General features: G+C 52.0%; 1 protein-coding gene across 11 annotated transcripts in view; it reads right to left on the minus strand.

Moving 5' to 3' along the window:
- TBX5 (T-box transcription factor 5) overlaps window positions 1-21,788 on the minus strand; it is an 86,886-nt gene that overhangs the window by 26,379 nt on the left and 38,719 nt on the right. For 3 of the 11 annotated variants that reach the window (XM_025474075.3, XM_035706467.2, XM_035706469.2), the window contains exons 2-7: window positions 17,253-17,437; window positions 15,466-15,560; window positions 13,126-13,245; window positions 12,166-12,313; window positions 8,860-9,012; window positions 980-1,071 (exon numbers count right to left, since the gene is read on the minus strand). In XM_025474075.3, coding sequence (XP_025329860.1) covers window positions 980-1,071; window positions 8,860-9,012; window positions 12,166-12,313; window positions 13,126-13,245; window positions 15,466-15,560; window positions 17,253-17,399 — 755 coding nt within the window. In that variant the 5' untranslated portion in view covers window positions 17,400-17,437. Of the gene's footprint in view, window positions 1-979; window positions 1,072-8,859; window positions 9,013-12,165; window positions 12,314-13,125; window positions 13,246-15,465; window positions 15,561-17,252; window positions 17,671-19,097; window positions 19,697-19,855; window positions 20,009-21,339; window positions 21,782-21,788 lie in introns of those variants that run through there. The other 8 variants (XM_049101835.1, XM_025474074.3, XM_025474071.3 and 5 more) reach the window with 7 other exon arrangements.

Raw genomic sequence — 21,788 nt, forward strand, 5'->3', positions numbered from 1 at the left:
CCACGACACTGTGGCCTTTCTCTGTTCCTCCCTTAGATCCCTGATCTTTCTTTGAACGGGTATGGTATGTCTGTCCATCGGCCTGACTCCCTCTTCTTATGTCTTCCAGAAAGGATAAGGAAAAGCTTCCTACGTGACCTCACTTTATTTTGAAACACTAAACCCACTGAAGCGGGGGTTGGGGGGACCCTTTCTTGGTCAAAGGAATCAAGATGTATTTCTAATTCTCTTGCCATATGGTAAGTTATTTTGGAAGCATATCAAGAGGTAGAGAGAATGTTTGACAAAATTGGCAATGCTCGTACAATCCTTTCAAATCAGACCAAATTCCCACTATGTACATTTTCTACAGCCCCTTCTATTCATCATATCAGCGACTGCGACCACAGGATATGTAAAAATACCGAGCAATTTTTATCACCAGCTTCCAATCCCCCAGTGCCTCGGACCACCACGTGGTGTCAAATTTGTCTGCATTTCACCCCCAGGAAATCGAGTCATTAACTTCCCTTTCATTTACCAAGAGCTGTTGCCAAAAAGAAAATCATTCATCGGCTGTGACTTATGGGAAGAAAGAGAGAAAGGATTGATTTCATGAGAAGGAGAGAGAAGGCAAAGAAAGGGGAGAGAAAGTTGTAGCTTTTGTTGCTCCGGGCAGATGGAGGACGCCAAGTTCCCAAGGTCCCTCATGCCGTCTCCTCCCTCCCGGTCCTGGGAGGACCCAATCCCCCCCACCCCCGGGCTGTCCCAAAGAGTAAACCATATGTGAGCATGTAGAGATTGTCAGATGGTGGGACCAAAGGTGGCTATCTCTCCTTTTTCTCGATGCCTAACATGTCTGGGCCTCTGTGAGCAGGTAGGCCAGAGGACAGAGGTACTGGGCTGCTGCTGGCTCTTCTGGGTTACTGGGGGGTGGGGAAGTGAGGTGGAAGGTGGGGGGTACATGGAGAGAAGGGAGCCCAGCACTCCACCTTCTTACCTTTGCATTCGTGACATTCTGTGGAGCTCCATGTCATCACTGCCCCGGAATCCTTTGGCAAAGGGATTATTCTCAATCTTTAATTGGGTGATCTGAAGGAAGGAAAGAGAGAAAGAGAGACTCCGTGTTCACTTGATGGCTGGAAACGCAGCCTCTGGCAACCAAAAGCAGCAAATTAAGCCAGTCACGGCAGTGGGACCCACCACTTCATTTGAGAGGAGGCTTTGAAAACTGCCCTAGATCAGACCACTTTTAAAAGGGAAAAAAACCTGGTTTCGGTTTGCCCGTTAATTGGAGTCATACTCTGCATCACTCCAGCTGGGCTTGTTTGTTTTTTAATCCTAGCATGTTGTATGTCAAACACATTCTAGGCCCCTACACTCAGTGCCCCCCGCCCCCTCAGAAAGTTGGGCATGTTGACATGGTGCCACTCATCCTGCAGCATGGTAACCGCCATTTGGAGAAATTTGATTGCTTTCAAAATTCTGCTATGGGGATGCCTAGGTGGCTCAGTCGTTGAGCATCTGCCTTTGGCTCAGGTCATGATCCTGGGGTCCTGGGATCGAGTCCCACATCAGGCTCCCTGCATGGAGCCTGCTTCTCCCTCTGTCTATGTCTCTGCCTCTCTCTGTGTGTTTCTCATGAATAAATAAACAAAATATTTTTAAAAAATAAAAAAATTCTGCTATGCCCCATGCCTCATTCATTTCAGCATCACAGAGTTAGCTAACACAGGTGGAAGATGGTGTTTGACTAAATAAACACCCAGAGAATTGTAGCACACATGATAACCTGTGCGTCAGCCCCAAGGCCCTTCAATTTTCTAGATAGAAGAGACTTCCCTCTTCTTGGAAATTTTTTGTTGCAATGTACAAAACTTAGCAATAGGACAGGTTCTTGGGTCCTGTGGTCATAACTTTCATGGAAACCATCAACACGTATTCTGTAAGTGTGAGCGTACAGGTCCAGGTGAAAGAGTACAACCACATGGAGTCTGCTAAAAGTATTTCCTAAAAGCTGAGTGTGAATTGAATTTTTATATATCAGACACTTTAGAGCCACCAAGGCAGCATTCGTGAGGCTCAGTCACACAGGTTTCACCTTCACCATTGTTATTGTATCATATCTATATGTCTACATAGCCCCTGTACACTGGTCTGCCTCAGTATTTTGATTTAAACCTAAAAACTTTTTGTTTACAAAAAATATATAATATCACTTCTCTCTACCTCAAACTAGAATCATGAGCTACCACATTGGGCTCCCTGCGAGGAGCCTGCTTCTCCCTCTGCCTGTGTCTCTGCCTCTCTCTGTGTGTCTTTCATGAATAAATAAAAAAATCTTTAAAAAAAATCATGAACTATTCAATAAAAGAAAAACCATTGTATCAAATTCCCCCTACTGGCACCCGCAGAAAGTTCTAAACCTGAGGCCTGCCCTCACTTTGTTGCAAGAGGAAAGGAGACACTTTTAGAGACGGATTTAACACAAACTGGTACTGAACCCTCTCCCTGATAAATGAATAGAAAGATAATCAAAACAAGAACAATTTTCTCTCTGTGATCCCATCATATGCAAGTACCCACACAACCACCTCAGCTATCCACCGTAGTAGAGTTACAGACTTTGAGAAACTGAGTACGTTTCTTTGAGAAACCAGGAGTAGTAACTAGTAAATGCACCCATAATCCATCCCTTTGGAGGCAGGCATTCTGGTGTGTTCTGTTTTCCAGAAGAGATGGCCTCATAAGGTTTCCTTCTAACTCCGAAACTCTATAACGAACGTGAAATTGCTATATTATATACGTGTACATGTGTGTGTGCACTTGCAGTAAAAAATATACATAAAATTAACATTTAAAAAATATGTTATAGAATTCCAACTGCATGACATTTTGGAAAAGGCAAAACTATAGAGACCATAAAAAAGGATCAGTGGTTGCCAGAGGTGGTGTGGGGAGGGAGGGATGAATGGGCAGAGCACAGAGCACTTAAAATAAAACTACTCTGTATGATAACTTAATGGTAGATAGAAGTCCTCATATATTTGTCCAAACCCTCATACATTTGTCCAGATCCCTAATGTAGATTCTGGGTGATAACGACGTGTCCGTGTAGGTTCATCGATCGTAATAAATGTCCCACTCCGGTGGAGGATGTTGATGGTGGGGGAGCTTTTGAGGCAGGCGGAGGGGGTAGGGGGGGTCAATGGGAACTCTCTATACTTGCCGCTTAACTTTGCTGTGAACCTAGAACAGCTATAAAAAAAAAAAAAAAGACCTATTTTAAAACTTTTTAAATAGATGGGGTATTTATGTGTATACACATTCCCTCCTTCCTTTTTTTAAAACTCTACCCATTCCTACAACTTTCTGATTTTGATTGACCCTTCAGAATGAGTAGAAAAGTCTGTAAAAAATCTCTTAGGGAATCAGTCTTTAAAATGTGCACTCCCAAGGCGCCTGGGTGGCTTAGCTGGTTAAGCATCTGCCTTTGGCTCAGGTCATTGGGCTCCCTGCTCAACGGAGATCCTGCTTCTCCCTCTTCATCTCCCTCTACTTGCCACTCTGCCTACTTGTGCACACACTCTCTCTTTCTGTCAAATAAATAAACGAAAAAAATCTTTAAAAAATTAAATAAAATACGCACTCCGAATCCACTTCTGTTTTGTGTCCAATAGCCCATCACCTAGTGGAGCATTCTTTCCCACTTGAGCTTCATCATAATAAAATGCAACCCAAGTGACCATATAGCATGGGATATTTTAAAGGGAGGTGGGGAGGGATCCTCAAAAGGTTAAGTAAAAATCAGATCATTCAAAAAAGGGTGGAGGAATCCTTGCTGCACTCCCTGTGCCCCGCCCCAAGAGTCACTGAAGCCAGTCCCTAGGAGTATTGTAGGCAACATGGGTGCGGTATGGGGGCTGCATTAATGCCTAGTCCATGATGTCACCATTCCACCAAGAGCTTAAGGCAGACAATTATCACGAGGGGGGAAAAAAAAAGGCAGGGGGTGGGTTTGAGTATTTTATTAGCAAAAAATCTTTCGCTCAAAACCATCCCTTGCACCGCAAAGAGGTCCACTATTCCCTCATTTTTGCGCTTCCAAAAATATGATTGCATAGGACAAGCACAGTTTGCTGCATAGGCAACTTAGGTACGTTGCTCTTACATATGTCTTTTTCATGGAGTATAGATGTCTAGAGGATGTAAGAATTATTACACTGGAGAAATATTCATAGAACAAGCTCAGCTGCGGGTGAAAATGTCTGCCTTACTCCCCAGAACCTTGTGTCTGAAATTCCCTTCCTAACATGCTGCATGTTGGTGAGCTCACTCGGGCACACAGGCCGATACGTTGGATGTCTGAGTTCTACTAACAGGCTCCACTGAAGCTGACTTTCACTCTTCACGAAAATGCACTCGCTCCAAAATCAGCATAAAACCGGATATCCGGGGGAGGGGGAGGGGGGACTAAAACAAATATAAATGCCAGCTCCAACCAGTGAGACAGAGGTTGTAAAAATTAATGAGAATAATTGTTGTGAATTCTTGCTTTTGAAAAAAAAAAAAAAAACCCTCATGAGGGCCAAAAATCTTAATTATGTCTCTCTATTAGGGGTTCATTTCCTGGTCCCAACCAGAAAGCTCATACCTCATAAATACAGACTCCTTACACAATGATTTAAGCAGGAGAAGAAATGCCTTTTAATGGCAAAGTAAGTTAATATCAGGGGATAGACATGCTCGCATACACAGCCATTGTTGCAAGAGCAGAGAAATGAAATGCCCACGTGACCTTTTTTTAACACCTAAATATTTCTAGGGATTGCTCTGGGCGCTGCTGACAACCTCAGTGAAAGCCTTACAAAAACGTGTTTCACAGAGCAAACGTCGCTGCTGCGGAAGAGTCGAGTTTTTAAATATCTTTTTCAAGCTGTCAACCATCTGGGGAAATAAATCCCAAATCCAGCTTGGGATCACAGCTGGGCTGAGGAAATACGTAGTGTCATTAGGCGCCCAGGGGCGTGCGGGTGTGTGACCCCAGCCTAGCAAGTGAACCCTGCCACCCACCTGCCTCCCCCTGGTATACCTGCATCCAAGCAAAGAAAGTTCATTCTGGAGGATGGGGCCAGAAAACAACTGCCTCATATTGTCCTACACTGTCCTGGTGATTTAATCACATGGATTGCTTTTCTGTCCTTGCTCATTTATCCAAAGCATAATAATTCAGGGCAAACAGTCCTTGAATTGATGGCACGTTCAGGGAAATGAACTAACTCAACCACAAAAACTAACATTTGTAGTTGTTTTTCAAACATGGTTAAGAACTTATCTAGAATCTCAGTTCTTCTGATTTCTCAAATAGGGAAGGCAAAGAGCTTCCCAGGGCCTGTGTTTTGGATGGAGTTGTTACAAACCGATCAGTTGAGTAGTCAGTCAATGGTATCATTGCTGATACTCTGTGCTTTTTCCCCACCCTCTGCACTACGCATTTTCCAAGGATTATCTCGTTTGGTCCTCACGATGAGGACCACAAACAATTCCTGTATGACCCCCATTTTACAGATGAGGAAAAACGAGTCAGGTAACTTGCCCAAGTCAAACGAATCTGAACCCAGGCAGCCTGCCTCCAGAGTCCCACCTGAACCCTCAGGCAATGGCAAGTGAAAGCACAGGTGGCTCCTGCCATGAAGTCAAGAGTCTCGACACCTCACCCAGGTGGGACTATAATGTAAGAAGACAGAGTCCAAAAACCACACTCAACTTGGCCTGAGTATTGAAATCACACGTTATATATCCATACAGGGAATGCCTGCAGGGGCCTCAGACTGGACTGGAAGAAATGTACTGCTCTACACTACCTCCTGACCAAGAATATAGGTGCCTTTGATACTTTACAACTAAAACGTGGGCAAAACTTATCACATGGGGTGACAGTGGCTGAAAGCTGTCTCCTATGAAATCCCTCCTCTGGAGGTCAGGCTGGCTAAAAAACACTTTATGGCCAATCCACTAAAAACTAAACCCAAATTCCCATCTGTGAACCCTTTGTGTGGTCATCAGACACACATCTATCCAGATGCATACTTGAAGACATACATTGTTAGATCTATGAGCATTCAGACACACAATCCCCTAGGCTGTGCTCAAATCTCACACATGCACACCCCATTGAGCATACGCTCCTTCAAGTGCATGGATCATTAAAATATATTCATTGAGGAGGACATCTTTTAAAGAAAATTAGAGAGTCATCTGGGTGGTTCAGTGGTTGAACATCTGCCTTTGGCTGGGATCATGATCCCAGGGTCTTGGGATCTAGCCCTGCATTGGGCTTCTCCCAGGGAGCCTGCTTCTCCCTCTGCCTATGTCTCTGCCTCTGTGTCTCTCATGAATGAATGAATGAATGAATGAATAAATAAATAAATAAATAAATAAATAAATAAATAAATAAAAATAAAATTATAAATTTAGGATATACTCACAAGCGGTGGCAATGACAGCTTCATAGCTGTATATATGTCAAACTCATCAAATTGTATACTGCAAATATTGCAGTTTATTGCAGGACAGTTATGCCTCCAAAAGCAAAGAGAGAAAGAGAGAGAGGTGCACACATGCCCCCCACCCCGATCTAGCCATGCCTGATGGACCCTAAGATCATAACTACACAGACCTTAGGGATTTCCTCCTAAGGACCCAAGCATTCACATCAGGAGTTTACCACTTCCTGTCCTTTCTGTGTGAACCTGGGCTTGCTTAGTGGAAAAGAGAGAAAGAAAAGAAAATCTGGTATATCTTTGGACCCTCTGTCAGGTCTAAGTGTGTATGTGTGTATATAGATATATAGAGGAGTGTGTGTGTGTGTGTGTGTGTGTGTGTGTGTATACATACACGAGAGGGAGAGAGGAGGGAGGGAGGGGTGAGATTGAGTGTCCTTGTTGCTATTTTTTCCAATATTTTTCCCCTGTGACCGTCACCACAAAGTTAAACATAGATTTATAATAGCCATAGAGGAAACAGGTTGCTAGCAGCCAGGCTCAAATTAGCCTGAAATAGTTCTGCGATTTTCAGAGTATTTGACCTTCATGTTTTTGTTCTCGTTGGTTTGACAAGTCAGGAGTGGAACTCAGAAAATTCTTCCTTCCCCTTTAAAAAGTAATTGTATTTTGGGGAGAGCAAGTTTTCTTCTGGAGGGAAGCTCTCTCCAGACCTGGGTCCCCAGACAGGACTTGTGGCCTAGCAGCGACCCTCCATCACCGCTTGGCCAGATGGCTGACAATCTGAATTTGGAGATTACCATCTCGTAACTGACCTGGCTTCACTGGAGGGGGGTGGGGGGGCTGTTATCTGACACCCAGAGTATAGGCTGGAGGCTTTAGGGTGCTAAACACACCCCTCACTCTGCCCTGGCCTCTCCCACCTGGCTTCACAGCCCCTGTAAATTTCAGCCAGCCTACCCTTATATTGCAGGTGGGGATAGGAAGCTATGGAGGAGGAAGGGAGTCACCATCCCCATGCCCATCTCCTTATGCTGCCCCAGTGACCGGCCCTCATTGACTCCATATGGAACCCCCTACTTTCGCCTTCAACAACCCGTATCACTCCTTAATGCTAGCAGCCTGCATCCCCACAGTGCCCCCTGCCCTGCATCTTGTTTTTCCAGACTCTAGATCTTTTCATGTAGGCTTAAGAATCACTCAATCTTGGGACTCCTAGGTGGCTCAGTGGTTGAGCATCTGCCTTTGGCCCAGGTCATGATCCCGGGGTCCTGGGATCGAGTCCTGCATTGGGCTCCCTGCAGGGAGCCTACTTCTCCCTCTGCCTGATGTCTCTGCCTCTCTCTCTGAATCTCTTATGAATAGATAAGTAAAATATTGTTTTAGGAATCATTCAATCCTGCCCTTCCACCGATAAAACAAATACAGGGGCACTCGAGTGTCTAAAGAACAGAAGTGAACCATGATAAGTCAAGAGAAGAGGAGCCCTTTCTCCTAGGAAAAAATAAAAGTTACGGGGTGCCCTGTTCTAGGATCATCATCCAGCTTGGAAATGCCCAGATCGGGGTCTGGATTTTGAACAGTGTTGGGTCTGATGTTGACAGACTCAATCTATACCCTCCTGTGTCTACACCACACTGCAACCTCCTTCTGGAAAATAAAGCATCCCTCCCCTCCGAAAGCTGTGGTTTTGCTGTGGTATTGTCTAATTCCCAGGAGCCCCTGGGCAAGGTGGCACAGGTTGTTCAGTTTTTGTTCTTGTCTTTCAACAATGCCCACCCTGCTTCACTGTTGTCCGGGATGGGCAACCACAGAGACAATCAGAGAAGCATCTTGCAGATCCAAGCCCCAGGCTTCTGGCAACTTTGCCACCTGCCCCAGTTCACGTTGAAATGCATCCAAAAGGCAGACTGGAGGAGACACCCTCACCCGAAAAAGGGGCTCCATGAAGGGTGGCACCAGGTCCCCACCTAAGAGCATGGAGCCCTGCATTAAAATGACCTTTCTTCTTGGCGATCACTTTAGGAGTGGAGAGAGTTGATGTGTTCTTGTTATATTTGAATGTGTGGTCACCTACAATTTGACAAGTTTGTTTCTAACTGGTGTGTGTGAGACAGAGAGAGAGACAGAGACAGAGAGACAAGGAGAGAGACAGAGAGACCTGCAAAACCCGTGAATACAGTACAAACAGCTGCAATCATCAGGCCCTGGCTTTGCCCCTGCCCTGGCCCCCTGGGGTAGAAGCTGGTACCTGCTGTGAGGGAAAGAAGAAGCCCTTAAAGATTAAAAGTTTCAGTAGAAGACCCCTGCACCCTCCTGCTAACGAACACACGAACAGGCAGCCGCAGCACGCTGGTTCCCGGGGCCTGGGGCTTACCTTGTGGTTCTGGTAGGAAGTCACCGCGATAAAGGCTGTCTCAGGAAAGACGTGGGTGCAGAACGCAGTATTTTTTGAGCCAAATCCATTATTTTCATCCGCCTTCACAATGTGTAATCTGGGCTGGTATTTGTGCATGGAATTTAGAATAATCTAAAAATAATAAAGAAAATGAGATTGTAAGAAAAATCAAAACCCCTTTGTTTCCAGATAAATTTCTCCTCTCTCCACCGCTAAAATTCACCTCCTGCTACAGACTCTTGGGTGGGGGTGGGGGTGGGGGTGTCTGATTTTTTTTCTCTCCTGTTTTGAAAAGGGGCCAGTGATTTCATTAAAAAGAAACATTTCAAAAATGACAATTTCCAACCAAAAAAGCCAGGCTAATATTCCAGGAATCTACCCAAAGCACACACGGCAGTAAATCAGAATTCTTAATAAAGTTTGCTTAATAAATTAACTCCTGTGTAGTGTACTCCCCACCCACCTCCACCCCCCCCCCCCAAAGGAAGGTATGCAAATATGCAGCAAAGAACTGGTGCCTGGGGAGAAGTGTAAGCTTCAGTTTTGGAATGAAAGGGGAGAACAATCAAATAAATAAACAAACATCCCCCTCCCCCCCAAAAAACAAAACAAAACAAAACAAAACGAAACCCTTTAAGAGACTGAAAAGTAAAAGACTAGTGTTTGCAGAACCAGAATAAAAAAATCCCAGGCTCGGCCATTTGTGTGGAGAATGTGCAAAGTGGAGTCCCTGAAATAAAGAAGGTAATGGGCTAGGGAGTGGGCCTCCAGGGATGGCGAGACCCCCACCCACCACCTACTTCTCACCAGGTTCCCTTTCTACAACGTTATCAACATTTCTGGATCCACCATCAGAATTATCTCCAGCCTTGGCCCCAGACAAACTGTTTTTTTTTTTTTCTTTTTGGCGGGGGGTGGGGTGGGGGAATGCATTCTTTCTCCTTCCTTTCTGCTGTCTCCATGTTTGGGGTTCTCCCGGGGACAAATGGGGTCCCCCTCCTGTAGCCGCACCTATAACGCCACTAGTAGGCCACTACAGAAGGAGGCTCCAGACTGCTGGAGCAGGACTAGTCCTAGGAGACGAGCATCTCCGCTTTAAAAAAGAAAAAAAGAAAAGAAAAGAAAAAAGCCAGCTTTGCCGTTTGGAGGATGCCTGGCTTTTGACGGTTTGGGGAGCTGCGAACGCGAGCGTCCATGAGGACGCCCGATACCTGCCCTGAACGGGCCGATCGCCGCGCGCAACGGCGCACCCTGGCCTGCCCTTCCCTGGGACCCGCCACCTGGAGCGCGCGGCCAGGCGTCCCGGGGTCTCTGATGACTTGCGTCGCCGCCCCGGGGCAGGGTCCCCGGGCCCAGCCCGAGGCCGGAGGCCCGAGGCCCGCGCGGAGGGGGGAGGGGAGGGGAGGGGAGGGGGAGGGGCGGCGGGCGGGGCGACCCCGGGCCCCGCGGCTCCCGACCCCGGCCGCGCGCGGCCCTAATCTGCGGCCGCCGCTGGCCCGGCCTCCTCCCCGGCCGATAGCGACGCCGGCGGGGGCGGCGTGGCGACAGAGAGACGCAGCGGGGCCCCGTGGGCCGCCGCAGCCCCCGGCCGGCGCGGCCATCGTCCCGGCTTAGCCAAATTGCTTTGACGGCCGGGGACAGTGTGGAGACAGCAGCGCGAGGGCGATCTAATGGCTCCTAATTTCATTAGGGCGGCTCTGGGCTCCAGGAGCGGGGCCCGGGGCCGCCCCCAGGACCCCCTCTCTCTTCCGCGGGGCCCGGGAGCCTGGACACGCGCGAGGGTGCCGGAGCCTGGTTGCGGGGGCCGAGCTCCCGCCCCAGCGCGACCCCGGAAGGCACCGCCTGGACCGCCCAGGGAAAGCGAGGTTGCACGGAGTCCCCCCGCCTCCCGGAGTGGCCAGCCCCGCGGGAAACCCGTCGGTCCGCGGCGTCCCCGGCGCTCAGCCGGTCCCGCAGGCCGCGCGCCACCCCGGCCAGCCGATGCCCACGCAGGGCCCGGCCGGCGCTGCGGGCAAACGCGGAGGGAGGGGGCCGGGCGTTTTGCCCTGAAATGCCCCCACTGCACCCTCTGCTCCGTCCCCGCCACCGCGCGCGGGAAGGGAATTGGGCCTTCCTTCTCTCCTCCCCTTCGGCCAGCGGTTCGAGCTCGCACCACTGCCCGCATCCCTGTCCCCTCCCGGCGCAGACCCTGCGGGTTCAAGCTGCATGACCTTGGGCAGGACCCGCCCCTCCCCTGCACTCCCATTTATAAAGGCTGCATATTTGTGCGTCCTCCTTTCTAGGCTGCTGTGAGGGCCCAGGGTCCCCAAGACGAAAGAGCCCACTTTCCGGTGGAATCATCAAGCTAGGGATTCTGAACACACTGAATTCGAGACTGTGTTCTTTTCTGGTGATTAGTTATTGCCGGAGAAAAGATATGGAGACAGTTCCCTCCAAATCAGTGTTTTGTTCATTTGTTGTTTTTTGTTGTTGTTGTTGTTGAGGAAAACACTGTTTAAAGCTGGAGAACCTGCTAAGAGCTTGGAAGGCGAGGGGCAGCACACTCAGTGTCCTGCATGCAGACTCCGGTGGTTCACCAGGCTGCTCTGGGGGCCGATGCAGACTCCAGGGTTAGGACTCTGGTCCAGGTTTGCCTGTTCCGGGCATGGTGAGGGTGGGGGAGAAGCTGGAAGTTGGGGGGAAAAAGATAAACCCAAGAGGATCAGCTCAAAAGGGGTGCCCGGGTTGGCCTCTGGCAGGTTGGCTTCCCCATCTGTAAAAGAGGGAACAGGTGGCCTAGGGGCTCCCTCTCAGCTGGAACATCTCAATAACAAGGCAGAGTTTGGAAGTGAGCAGGGAAGGCTATCTAGGGTTCCCATGGAGGTCTAGCCTCTGGGCAGCCTCTGGGCTAGAAGGACCACATTTTCTGAAGATCTGAAACACACAACCCCCCACACCTAATCACAGATGGGACAGAGGTCCAGGCTTCAGTCTCCCCAGGCCCCGGTTCTCCAGCTGCCCCCAGAAGGAAAGGCAGCCCCAGAGCATGGGACGGTGGACCACAGAGAAGACTGCACAGGACAGCGGCGGATTAGGGAGGCCAAGAGAGGAAAAGACCCAGGCCAGTGGAATGAGGCAAGGAAAGGAGAAGCAAGCGTGAGTGAGAGGAGCCAAGAAGAGAGAGAAACTCAGGGAAACAGACAAAGGGGGAAGAGAGAGGGCAAGAGCAACCCAGACCCACGGACTCAGGACAGTCAGAGATGGAGAGTACCGGAGGAGGCCTTGTGGGCTGTATCAGGTACTTACGTGCCCAAAAGGGTCCAGATGGTTGTTGGTGAGCTTGAGTTTCTGGAAGGAAACCAGCTGCCTCATCCAGTGAGCCCCGGTGGCCGGCGAGTCCGGATGCACATAGAGACGGCCCGGCATAGCGGGCTCTGCTTTGCCCGTCACAGACCTGACCAAGGGGGGACAAAACCCGCCCAGACTTAGCGCCCTGTCGTGCTGGCAGGGTCCTGTGCCGGGCCAGACAAGGGCTGCTGAATAGAAGAATGATCTGGAAATGGCCGAATCCTGGGGCCTTGCCTGGGCATCTGCAAACCCAGGTGCTCAGAAGGCCTGCGGCCAGTGTCCAGACAAGTCCCCCACTAAGCGGCTTTTTCTTCTTCCACCCCACCCCTCCCCCTGCACCAGGGGAGCCGCAGGGCCTCGAAGCCTCTTGCTGCCCATGGAATAATTCTTGGGTTCTGAAAGCCTGGACCAAAAAGTCTAAGAAAAGTCCTTAAGGGCTTTCAAATGTGCTTTCTTCTTCGAGCCTCTCTGCACGCTTGGCAGCCACAGGAGCAGTCCACCCGAGGAATGGACCTCTCCTCGCTTGCCTGTTTAACTCAAATACCACGGCCTGACTTTGCAATTTCATAAAAAGGCACGTTCAAAGCAGGTAACTCATAAAAAATAACTGTAAATGGTTTTATGCCCCCAGAAATACCTCCAGCGCTTGGAAACAATACCCTTTTTAAAATATCCACAACCCGTGGGTGCAGGAACAGCTACAGGCCCTTCACATCCTCTGAGCCTCAGTTTTCTTGTCTATAAAATGGGAACTAACAGCTGCTCTTGCCTCCTCTGGGGTGGTCCAGGATAGCAGCAAAACACTCCGCAGGGTGGGGAGTTCAAAGAATGTTTCTTGGTTCTGTCTGGGGGGAGGAGAGTCTGGCCTTCCACTTCCCCCCTTGACCTCCCCACCGGCCCACACTGGTGCCTACCTACCATTTATTATCTGCGAACTTGTATCTGTGGTCATCGGCTGGGACGATGTCCATGAGGAGAATGTATTTCGTTTTGGGATTGAGGCCCGTCACCTTCACTTTGTAACTGGGAAACATCCGTCTGGGTAGAGAAGGGGAGGGAGACCAAGAAAGGGACGGGTGAGGGGGTGAGGAAGAGAGAAAAAAATTAATGCCAATGTCATAAAGAGCGCATCCACGCATCTTAATGGAACACGCAACTCCTCCACGAGTGAGGAGTGTACAAGAGAAAAGTGGCCCCCGCTCCGCTTTTGCCAGGATCCATTCCAGGTTTCCCTTGAAGTTTTGGGGAGGGGAGAGGCCCAGAGGTGAGCTGGAGGCTGGTGACTATTTGTAACCTGGAGGAAAACAGAAACCTGGAGGTCGCAGCTTCCGTAAAGAAACAGTGGTGAAGAAGGCCCTAACGGAACCTCCATTTCTGCTCTTTGTAAATGCTCTTTTCAGAGCCAGAGACCTACTTTTTTATTTAGGGGCAGAAGAAGCCCAACTCGGTGAGAAGCTGGCCTCCAGCGCCCAGGCAGGTGCTCTAGCCACTCGCTCAGTGCACGCATTGCTGCCGCCTCATGATGACGGCGGGCTGGGTGCGCCCCGGGGACTGCACATCTGTGGGTGCCCATATACCTCTTGTCCTGGCTGGGGTCCCCAGAAAAAAACACAGCTGGTAACCTCTGCTGCGAGCCTTGAGCCAAAATTTATTCCTAAATGCCGTACCCCCCCCCCAACTTCTCCAACGTGCCTGGCACTCTTCCTTGGAGAGTCTAAACACTTTGGCCCTCAGCAAAGAAACCCAAAACCCATCCGGGTTTGGTTTTGGAACCAGGATAGTCATGGGCAGATGGGTGCTGCAGACCTGCGGGCCCTGTACCTCTCCCTCTGGGCTTACGGGGTGCGCTCCAAATTCCCAGCCCTCTTTCCGAGGCGGGGTGGGGTGCGCCCCGGAAAGCCAGCGAGTGGGAGGCTGGCCGGGGTGGAAGGACGAGCTGCGTGCGGGACCCAGGCTCACCGGGGGATGGTGGGAAGGGGTGAGTGAAGGGAGGCCTCGGAGCCCAAGCCCTGTGGTGTTTATCTGCCGCAGCGCGTGTGCCTGCAGGCAGGCGCGAGGTAGGCTTCCCAGGCCTTTTATAGTTAAATCCCCTCAGCTCAGGCTCGGGGGAGAGGGGGCCCGGGCCAGGTCTTTCCTTCCTCGGCAGAATGGGAAGAAGAGCTTAGTTCCTTCAGTGTAAACAGAACGCGCCTCCTAGTTCACTCAGGCCGAGCGGGGGAGCAGACATTGTTTAATTTCAAATAATAATAAATGTCACTGTTGTCAGTTTATTGCGGGAGGCTTCGGCTGCAGAACCGGGGGGCGTCTGGGGAGGTGGCTCCACCCTCCCCCTTCACACACTCGGTGGCTTGGGCCTACTGGCCTCGCCAGCTTCACACGCCTGCTCCGGGCTGACTCCAGGCTTTCTGCCCTTGAGGCCACGGAGGGCCAGCCCAGCACCCGGAGGCCTGTGCTGAGGATGTGCCCAGGCCGGGGCACGCACGCACACGCGCTGGCACGCTGAGCTACAGAGCGGCAAGACCCTCCCGCAGCCTCCCCCAGCCGGCTAGCTAGCGGTTCCAGCAAAACACACACACACACACACACACACACACACACACAACTGCGAGCTTTTAGGAGGGACTCTGGGGTGAGTGTCTTGGCGAAACTGCCGTGTTTATCGGTGTCTGTATATAGAGCCCGGCCGAGCCCCGGTTCAGTTTCAAAGGCTTTGCCTGCTTTCTATAAACAATGAAAGAGGTAGCGAATACATTCAACGATTCAAAGTTTGGCAATCGGGTGGGACACAGGACCCGCTCCAAGGTCAGGCAGGGCGGGAAGGAGGGTGGGGGCCAGGAGTCAAGGCTGCAAGCGGGTCTCATCCCTGTGCCCACTCCGAGCTTCTCTGGTTCCCTTCTCTCTCCGCCTCGTCCCACTTTGTCCCATTACCAATCCACCCGCTGAGCACAGCCCCCCAAGCCCTCGACTCTTCCTTCTGTAAGAGTGGGAGAAATGCCCCGTTTCGGAGGTGAATCTTGCAGGCGTTTCTCCCAGCAGGAATGGAGGTCACTGGAGGAGTTCTCCAGGCACCTTTAACCCAAATCGGGTGAAACAAAATACATTCATCCTCTCTGGCGCGCTCGCTCCCTTTCTCTGCTCTACACTGTTCTCGCCTCTCTCTGCCCCTCTGCCTTCTCCACCTCTCTGTCTCTCGGAGACACCTTTCCTTCTCCCCCATGATTTCCCCAGGCCCTCCCTCCGCAGAGGTGGCCAGCTCACCTCCCAGCCTTGGTTATGATCATTTCCGTGCCTACTTCGTGAAACTTCAGCCACAGTTCTCTTTCGTGGAGAAACACCTTGATCCCTTCCATTCCCTAGAGGAAGGAGAGAAAAGTCACACAGACGAACCCCAGGAGCAATAGGACTTCCCTCTCCAAACTCTCCCCAAACTCTCCCCAAACTCCCCCCCAAACACAGCTGGTTCCTTCCCTTCGGAGCCTCTGTGCTCTAAAGCTGAGAATAGTATCAAGCCCACTGCAGAGCTGTGTGGACTCTGGAACACGGGCAGCCCTGCCTAGGAACCCCTGTGCTTGCCCCGTGTAACCCCCATGGTGCACTGCTGTCTTCTAATGCCACCAACACAAAGCCAGAGAAAAATCCCCAAACATCTCAGTGCTCTAGCATGTCCACGGGAGGACAGGCTGAGACCCCCAAAATGGGACCAATCTCAATCCCTTTCAGCCAAGATGCAGCCAAAAACAAAAGCAAAAAGCAAACACAAAAACACTAGATCTCAAAAAGCCTGCTCAGAACATTCTTCTGTAGACGCCCAGATAGGCACACACAAGCACACAGACATGCAAATCCCATATCTACGCGTGTTTCATTTCACCATGGCGGTGCAAACACAAACATCCGTGAACAAAATCTCAATTTAAAAATGTTTCTATATGAGAATAGGTTCCCACAGCCCAAAATATTAATTCTCAAATGCGTATGTTAACACATTTTCTAGGTTCTCCTCACATCCAACTTCGTTCACTTCGAGCTGTTTCGATTCAGGGCACAGCCGAAACTTCAACGTTTCCGCTTTCAACTAAATATTATTTTACAAAACCGATGCAAAAAATATACATACAGAAATCTTCGTTTTGCAATAATCCACAACTAATAAGCAGATTTGCTTTTCCGTAGGAAAAAAATCTACGTTTCCCAAGCTCTGTGCCCACTGCCCTCTGCTTCTCTACAACCGTACATGTGTTTTCCTGAGACGGGAAGGGCAAAGAGACAGGTGATGAAGTTCTCAGGAAGGACATTGATCGAAATCCCAAAGAAAGGTTTTGGCTATATCCAAATATCTCTTCTAGTCATGTCACCCTGCTCCGCACCATCTGACACCCTATTTAAATCATCAAGGGCTACACGGGCCGCCTTGAGCACCCAGAACGCCCAGGGAATAGGGTAGAGAGAGCACACCCGAGGCCTCACTCTCTCCTCGGGGCCCAGCTTCCACCCAGGGGAGCCTACTGCAACCTCTCAGCAAAGCCATGCTGCTCCCGCCACCCGGCCAGGGTGAGCCAGCCCTCCAGAGCCCGGCCCAAGACAAATAGTGCAACTCCCTGGTCTGGGCGGCGGCGCGGAGGAGGCGGGCGGAGGCGAAGGCTACGGAAGATCTGAAGAGGGGTCAAGCCATCGCTCACGCTGGCCTGAAGCAGCCGCTGACCCAGCCCTTAATGAGGTGCTGGGGGCTGAGTCTACACCTATGCCAGCAGCAAAGGAATGATCTGGGCTATTGTTAGCTGGCCCCAAATAGCCAGATAATTAAGACTTCTCTCACAACCTAAATGTATTTCCAAAATCCTCTGGCCGTAAAGATTATCATCACAATGAAGTGGATTGGAGTATTCTGATATTTGGGGGACACGGGGCAGAGAAAGGTGGAATTAGTGGGATTTAAAAGGAAAGAAGACAATTATGGGAAAGGGGCAACCCACCCCACCCCCATCCCTCCCCTGCGGGAGGGCCTCTGGTTCCTGCAAAGAGCCTCCGGCTAGAGTTCTCCTTACCTGCTGGGTGAAGGCAGCCTGCGGAGACGCCGGGGACTTGCTGGGGGCTCCTAGCGAGCTCTCGGCCTTGGAGTCGCAGGGTAGATCCTTTGAGTCAGGTTCCAGGGGTGTGTGGGCCAGGCCAAAGCCCTCGTCTGCGTCGGCCATGGTGTGCCCGGCGCCCTGTGCCCGCGCAGGGTCCTACTCTGAGGACAGGAAGCAGAGAGAGAGAAAAAGAAGGTTGGAAACAAGGTTCTAGTGACAGGAGGGAGCAGCTGGGTCCCCAGTGTCCAGCTCCCAGCACCTCCGTTCCCAGCTGAAGGAGGCTGCAGAAGGTTCCCTTATTATTATCATCATTACTACTTTATGACCACGCACAACCTCTTGCGAAAGACCCGGGTCAGACCAGGAGGAGGCGAGGCCCGCATCTCCCCTGCGCAGGCTCCCCACGATAAGCCAGCTGCCCGTCAAATTTGTCTGGACTTCTGGAAGAGCCAATAAAGATAAGGCCTGGGTATTTTTGGAAGCCATTGGGTACGAACCAAAAACAAAACAAAACCTAGTGTCCTTTCGAGAATTGTTTTTCTCTGTCAAATTCACAGAAGGACATCACAGCTTTGTGTACGAAAACTCGCAAGAGGAATATTTTCCACAGCGGGCAAAATGCCTGCAGTAACCCGCCTCTTGCAAAACCAAAAACATAGGAGGGGAAAGATGTTACAGATGGAGAGAGACCAGGTCCCGAGGAGAATTCACGTTCATCCTTTATCAGTTGCAGGCCTTAAAATTAAAAGTCCTTCAACAGTAAAAGTCCTCCCGCTTTCCCTCAACTTTTTGCAACGGTAAAAAAAACGAAAAGTAGCCCAACAGCCGAGGAAAGAAAGCGGCGGTGCGGAGGGAGGCACGCTCCTGGGCGCCCACGGCCCGCGCTCTGTCCCTGCCCCTGCCCGCCCGGCCGGCGTTCTCTGGGCTCTCCAGCCCGGGACGCACATTTTGACGAGCCAGCCAGGCCGAGGGAAGTTTCTCGGAGCTGTAGCCGGGCCTGGCTCGCTGGAAGTGCAGGCCCAAGCTCCAGTCCGTGAGGATATCAAGGGTTCCAGATAAATTCTGGGCTGCAATGGTTGGATCGGCCTCCTGGGCCCGACGCAAGGGGTAGAATGGCCCGGGTGGCGGGCTTAGGAGGTTGGAACACTTAAAATAACAGCTGCAGAACTGTTCAAGCCCGGAGGAGCCTGCCTCTTGCTCTGATCGCCTTCCAATCTCCTCCACGTTTCCAAGTAAGGATTTGCTCCCTCGAAACCGGGTTAGACTGGGAAGGAGGGTGCCGAGGAGGGCCTCCCCAAAGCTTAGCAGCCGCTAAAGCAAAAGGCTGAATCCCCCACTCCGCCAACCCCAGGTCTGCGGTGGCTGGAGACCCGGAGTGGGGCGGTGGAGGACGGCTTCGGAGGCCCGTCTCCGGAGCAGCCTCCCTCGCCACACCCTTGGGGTTCGGGAGGCACGGGGATGGGAGCCCTCGCAGCCTTCTTGCAACAAAAGAACCTGGGGCTGGCGGCCCCCACGTGCACTCAAGTCTGCCGCCGGCCACGGGGACAAGCCCATCCTGCGCCCGGGTTGGGTCGGCGGCAGCTCAGGGCTGGCGGGGGCGAGCTAGATGCGGTTTGACAGAACCAGGCCGCGCGTCCTGCAACCCTCCACGCCGCTCCGGGGCCGCGCGCCTCCCCGGCTGGCCGGCCGACCGGCTCCACGCGCCCGGAGCTCCCCGCCAGCCCGGGGTCGGGCTGGAGTCCCGCCGTTCGCGCCTCCCGGAGCTGGCTGGGCCGGAGGGCTCCCTCCCGAGCCTCCCGGGCCATCTGCAGGAACGGTTACCTCGCTGGGCGAAGCCGGTGCATTCACCACATCCCTTCTGGCTCCTAGCAGGGAAGCCGGCGGCGAGGCGGGGGCGCGGGCATGGTGGCTCCGGGGTTTATGCCGGGGACTCCTCGCCCAGACTAGCCGCTACCGCTGCCTACAAAGGATCACCCACCGCTGGAGCCTCGGCGGCGACTGCCCACCTCCGACACACACCTCCTCCGCTCTGCGCTCGCTCGCTCGCTCTCCCGCTCTCCCTAAAGACTTCCAAGTTGTCAGGCGCCAGAAGGGCTCCAAGGAACGCACGCAGCAGCCGCCGCAGCGAGCACCCTGAACGTTATAACCTCGGGGCCCGCTCCTTGCTTGCACCCCTCAGGAGGGGAAGTTGGGAGATAGGAGAGAGCTGTGGGAATGGTCAAGGTCCTTTCTGGGCGCCGCTTTCAGGGTTAAAGTTCTGGAATCCGAGGAAGAGAGTCAGTCTCTCTCTCTCTCTCTCTCTCAGAAATACAAGCCGACTCAGCTGAGCTCAGTGACGTTGGGCTGCCTTGATGCTTACAAAGTACTGAAATTGCCTATCCAACTAGCTCCCACTGCACACAGCCTGCCTCTGCCTCTTACCCGCCCCCCTCCCTCCCTTTCTCCCTCTCTCCCTCCCTTTCTCTTCTCGCTCCCTCCCCCAACCACCTTTTCCATTAGATTTCCCGAACACTCAAATCACAGCACTACTCTCAAACCCAGACCTCGAGCTCACCCCTCCTCTCCACCCCCTTCCCAACCTCCATCCATCTCTGCTTCTCTGAGCTCGGCTCAGAGGCTGCAAAAAATCCTGCACAAATCATCGCAAACCCGGTCGGCTTCTGCCCGGGAAGTAATCTCAGTGACACGGCTGTGCAGAGAACGGAGTCTGCACACACTACGCTGCACACACACACACACACACACACACACACACGCCTCGCGCCTCCTCTGAAGCCTGGCCTACGTTCTCCCTCCGACGCTGACCTCAAGACAGTGCTGCGTGACCCCGCCTGGCCCGGCTGGCCGCCGACGGCCGCCCTGACATCTCTCCCCCTCCCCACTCACCACCCCAACTCCCAGCGACTCCAGGGTGAAGGCAGGGTGAAGGTGCATTGGGATGGGGGCTCAGATCAAAGATGCCAAGAAAGAAACTGCTGGGGGGCTCCCACCCCCAGGGCCAGCAGACCTCCCTGGCGGGAGGTGTACGCCAGGCAGTACCCAGTTTTATTAAAATAATCAAACAGTCATGGGAGACTGGCTCGGCCCCTCTCCCTGCCCTCCCCCTCTCTGAAATGTATTATTTTGCGGGTTGAAGAGGTCAATAGAAGCGTAAACACAGTGAGTAGGTCTTAGCCTGAGCAGACCCAGTTTGGAGCACCAAGTATCCGAGCTGGGACTAAATGTCAGGGTTTCCTATGGTTTCCCACCCTTGTCTCCCGTACCCCCTCACCTTATTCCTTTCTGGGGCTCTGACTAGAGACGTGGGCCTGCAGGCCTGGGAAGAGGGATGCAGAGAGGAGAAACACGCTGGAGATCAGAGGCCAGCTGGATGTAACATATCCGCTGCAAAATTACAAAGTGGACTGTCCGTCCCTAAAAGTGGGGCGACCAGGGGGAGAAAGCCAGCCCAGCATTTGCTCCAGTTCTCACTCCTCCCTCCAGGTTCTTTGCAAACAACCTTTTGCCGCTGAAGCAGTTTATTTATTTGTGTGAAAACACCCTCAACCGTTTCAGACTGTCAGCTCACAGGACTTTGGGCTCGCTAAGGAGGCGACCCCGGGCCAAAGACTGGAAACAAACATCGCTTCAGGATGAGCTTGAATCTCTGCGCCTCTGGCAAAAGGAAGGGGAAATCCAGAAAGACTTCTCCAATCCCTTTAAATTCTCAGAGATTTGCGGATAAAATAAATTCCCATAAATAAATTGTAGGCCCCTCCCGGGAGGGCAAATCTGAACTCCCCCCAAGTAACTGCCTGGCCAGATTCACTTGGTTCTGGCCACCACTCGAAACTGGGATTTTGAAACCTCGGACGGGAATCTATTCTTGCCAGGTGACAGTCCAAGGCGAAATGCAAGAGAGTCCATTCTTACTTCCACTGTGAAAAACAGCATCTCTGGGAGGGGGTGTTCAGCCGGACCCAGTTGGGGCGGGAAGCCAGGGGGCCCAGGCCAGGTGAAGTGCTGAGCGAAACCCATCCACCACCACCACCACCCCACCATAGCTGTCCAGGGGGACACTCACCTCCAAAAATCCCACCTCTTCTTTCCAGCGCAGAAGCCGGCAGTGGCGCCTTGCTGGGGAGTGGGGGTTCAAGTGGAGAGTTTGCAAAGGGCCCCCCAAAAAAGACCCCCGTTAGGCCGAGCCTTCTTCCAGCGTCTGTCAAGAGTGGTATGTACCTCCCAGCTCGAAGCTGGTTTGTGGTCTTCGACAAATTAAATATTACTATTTATTACCAGGCATACCCCAATAAAATAAAGAGGCAACCAGGCGATACCGACTATCTCACCAGCCGCTGCACCTATAGGACTTGGAGACGTCACGAGTCACGCAACCGGCCCGCGCGCTGTCACGCTCGACTGGGGGGCAGCGCGGAGGTTCATTTCTCCCCGTCTTCGCCCATCAGTCCCGGGCTGCGCAGCCACAAGTTCCAGACGCCTCGGCCGCGGGAATAAATAAAGAAATAAACAAAC

Source organism: Canis lupus, chromosome 26 (genome assembly GCF_003254725.2).
Source record: "Canis lupus dingo isolate Sandy chromosome 26, ASM325472v2, whole genome shotgun sequence".
NCBI lineage: Eukaryota > Metazoa > Chordata > Mammalia > Carnivora > Canidae > Canis > Canis lupus.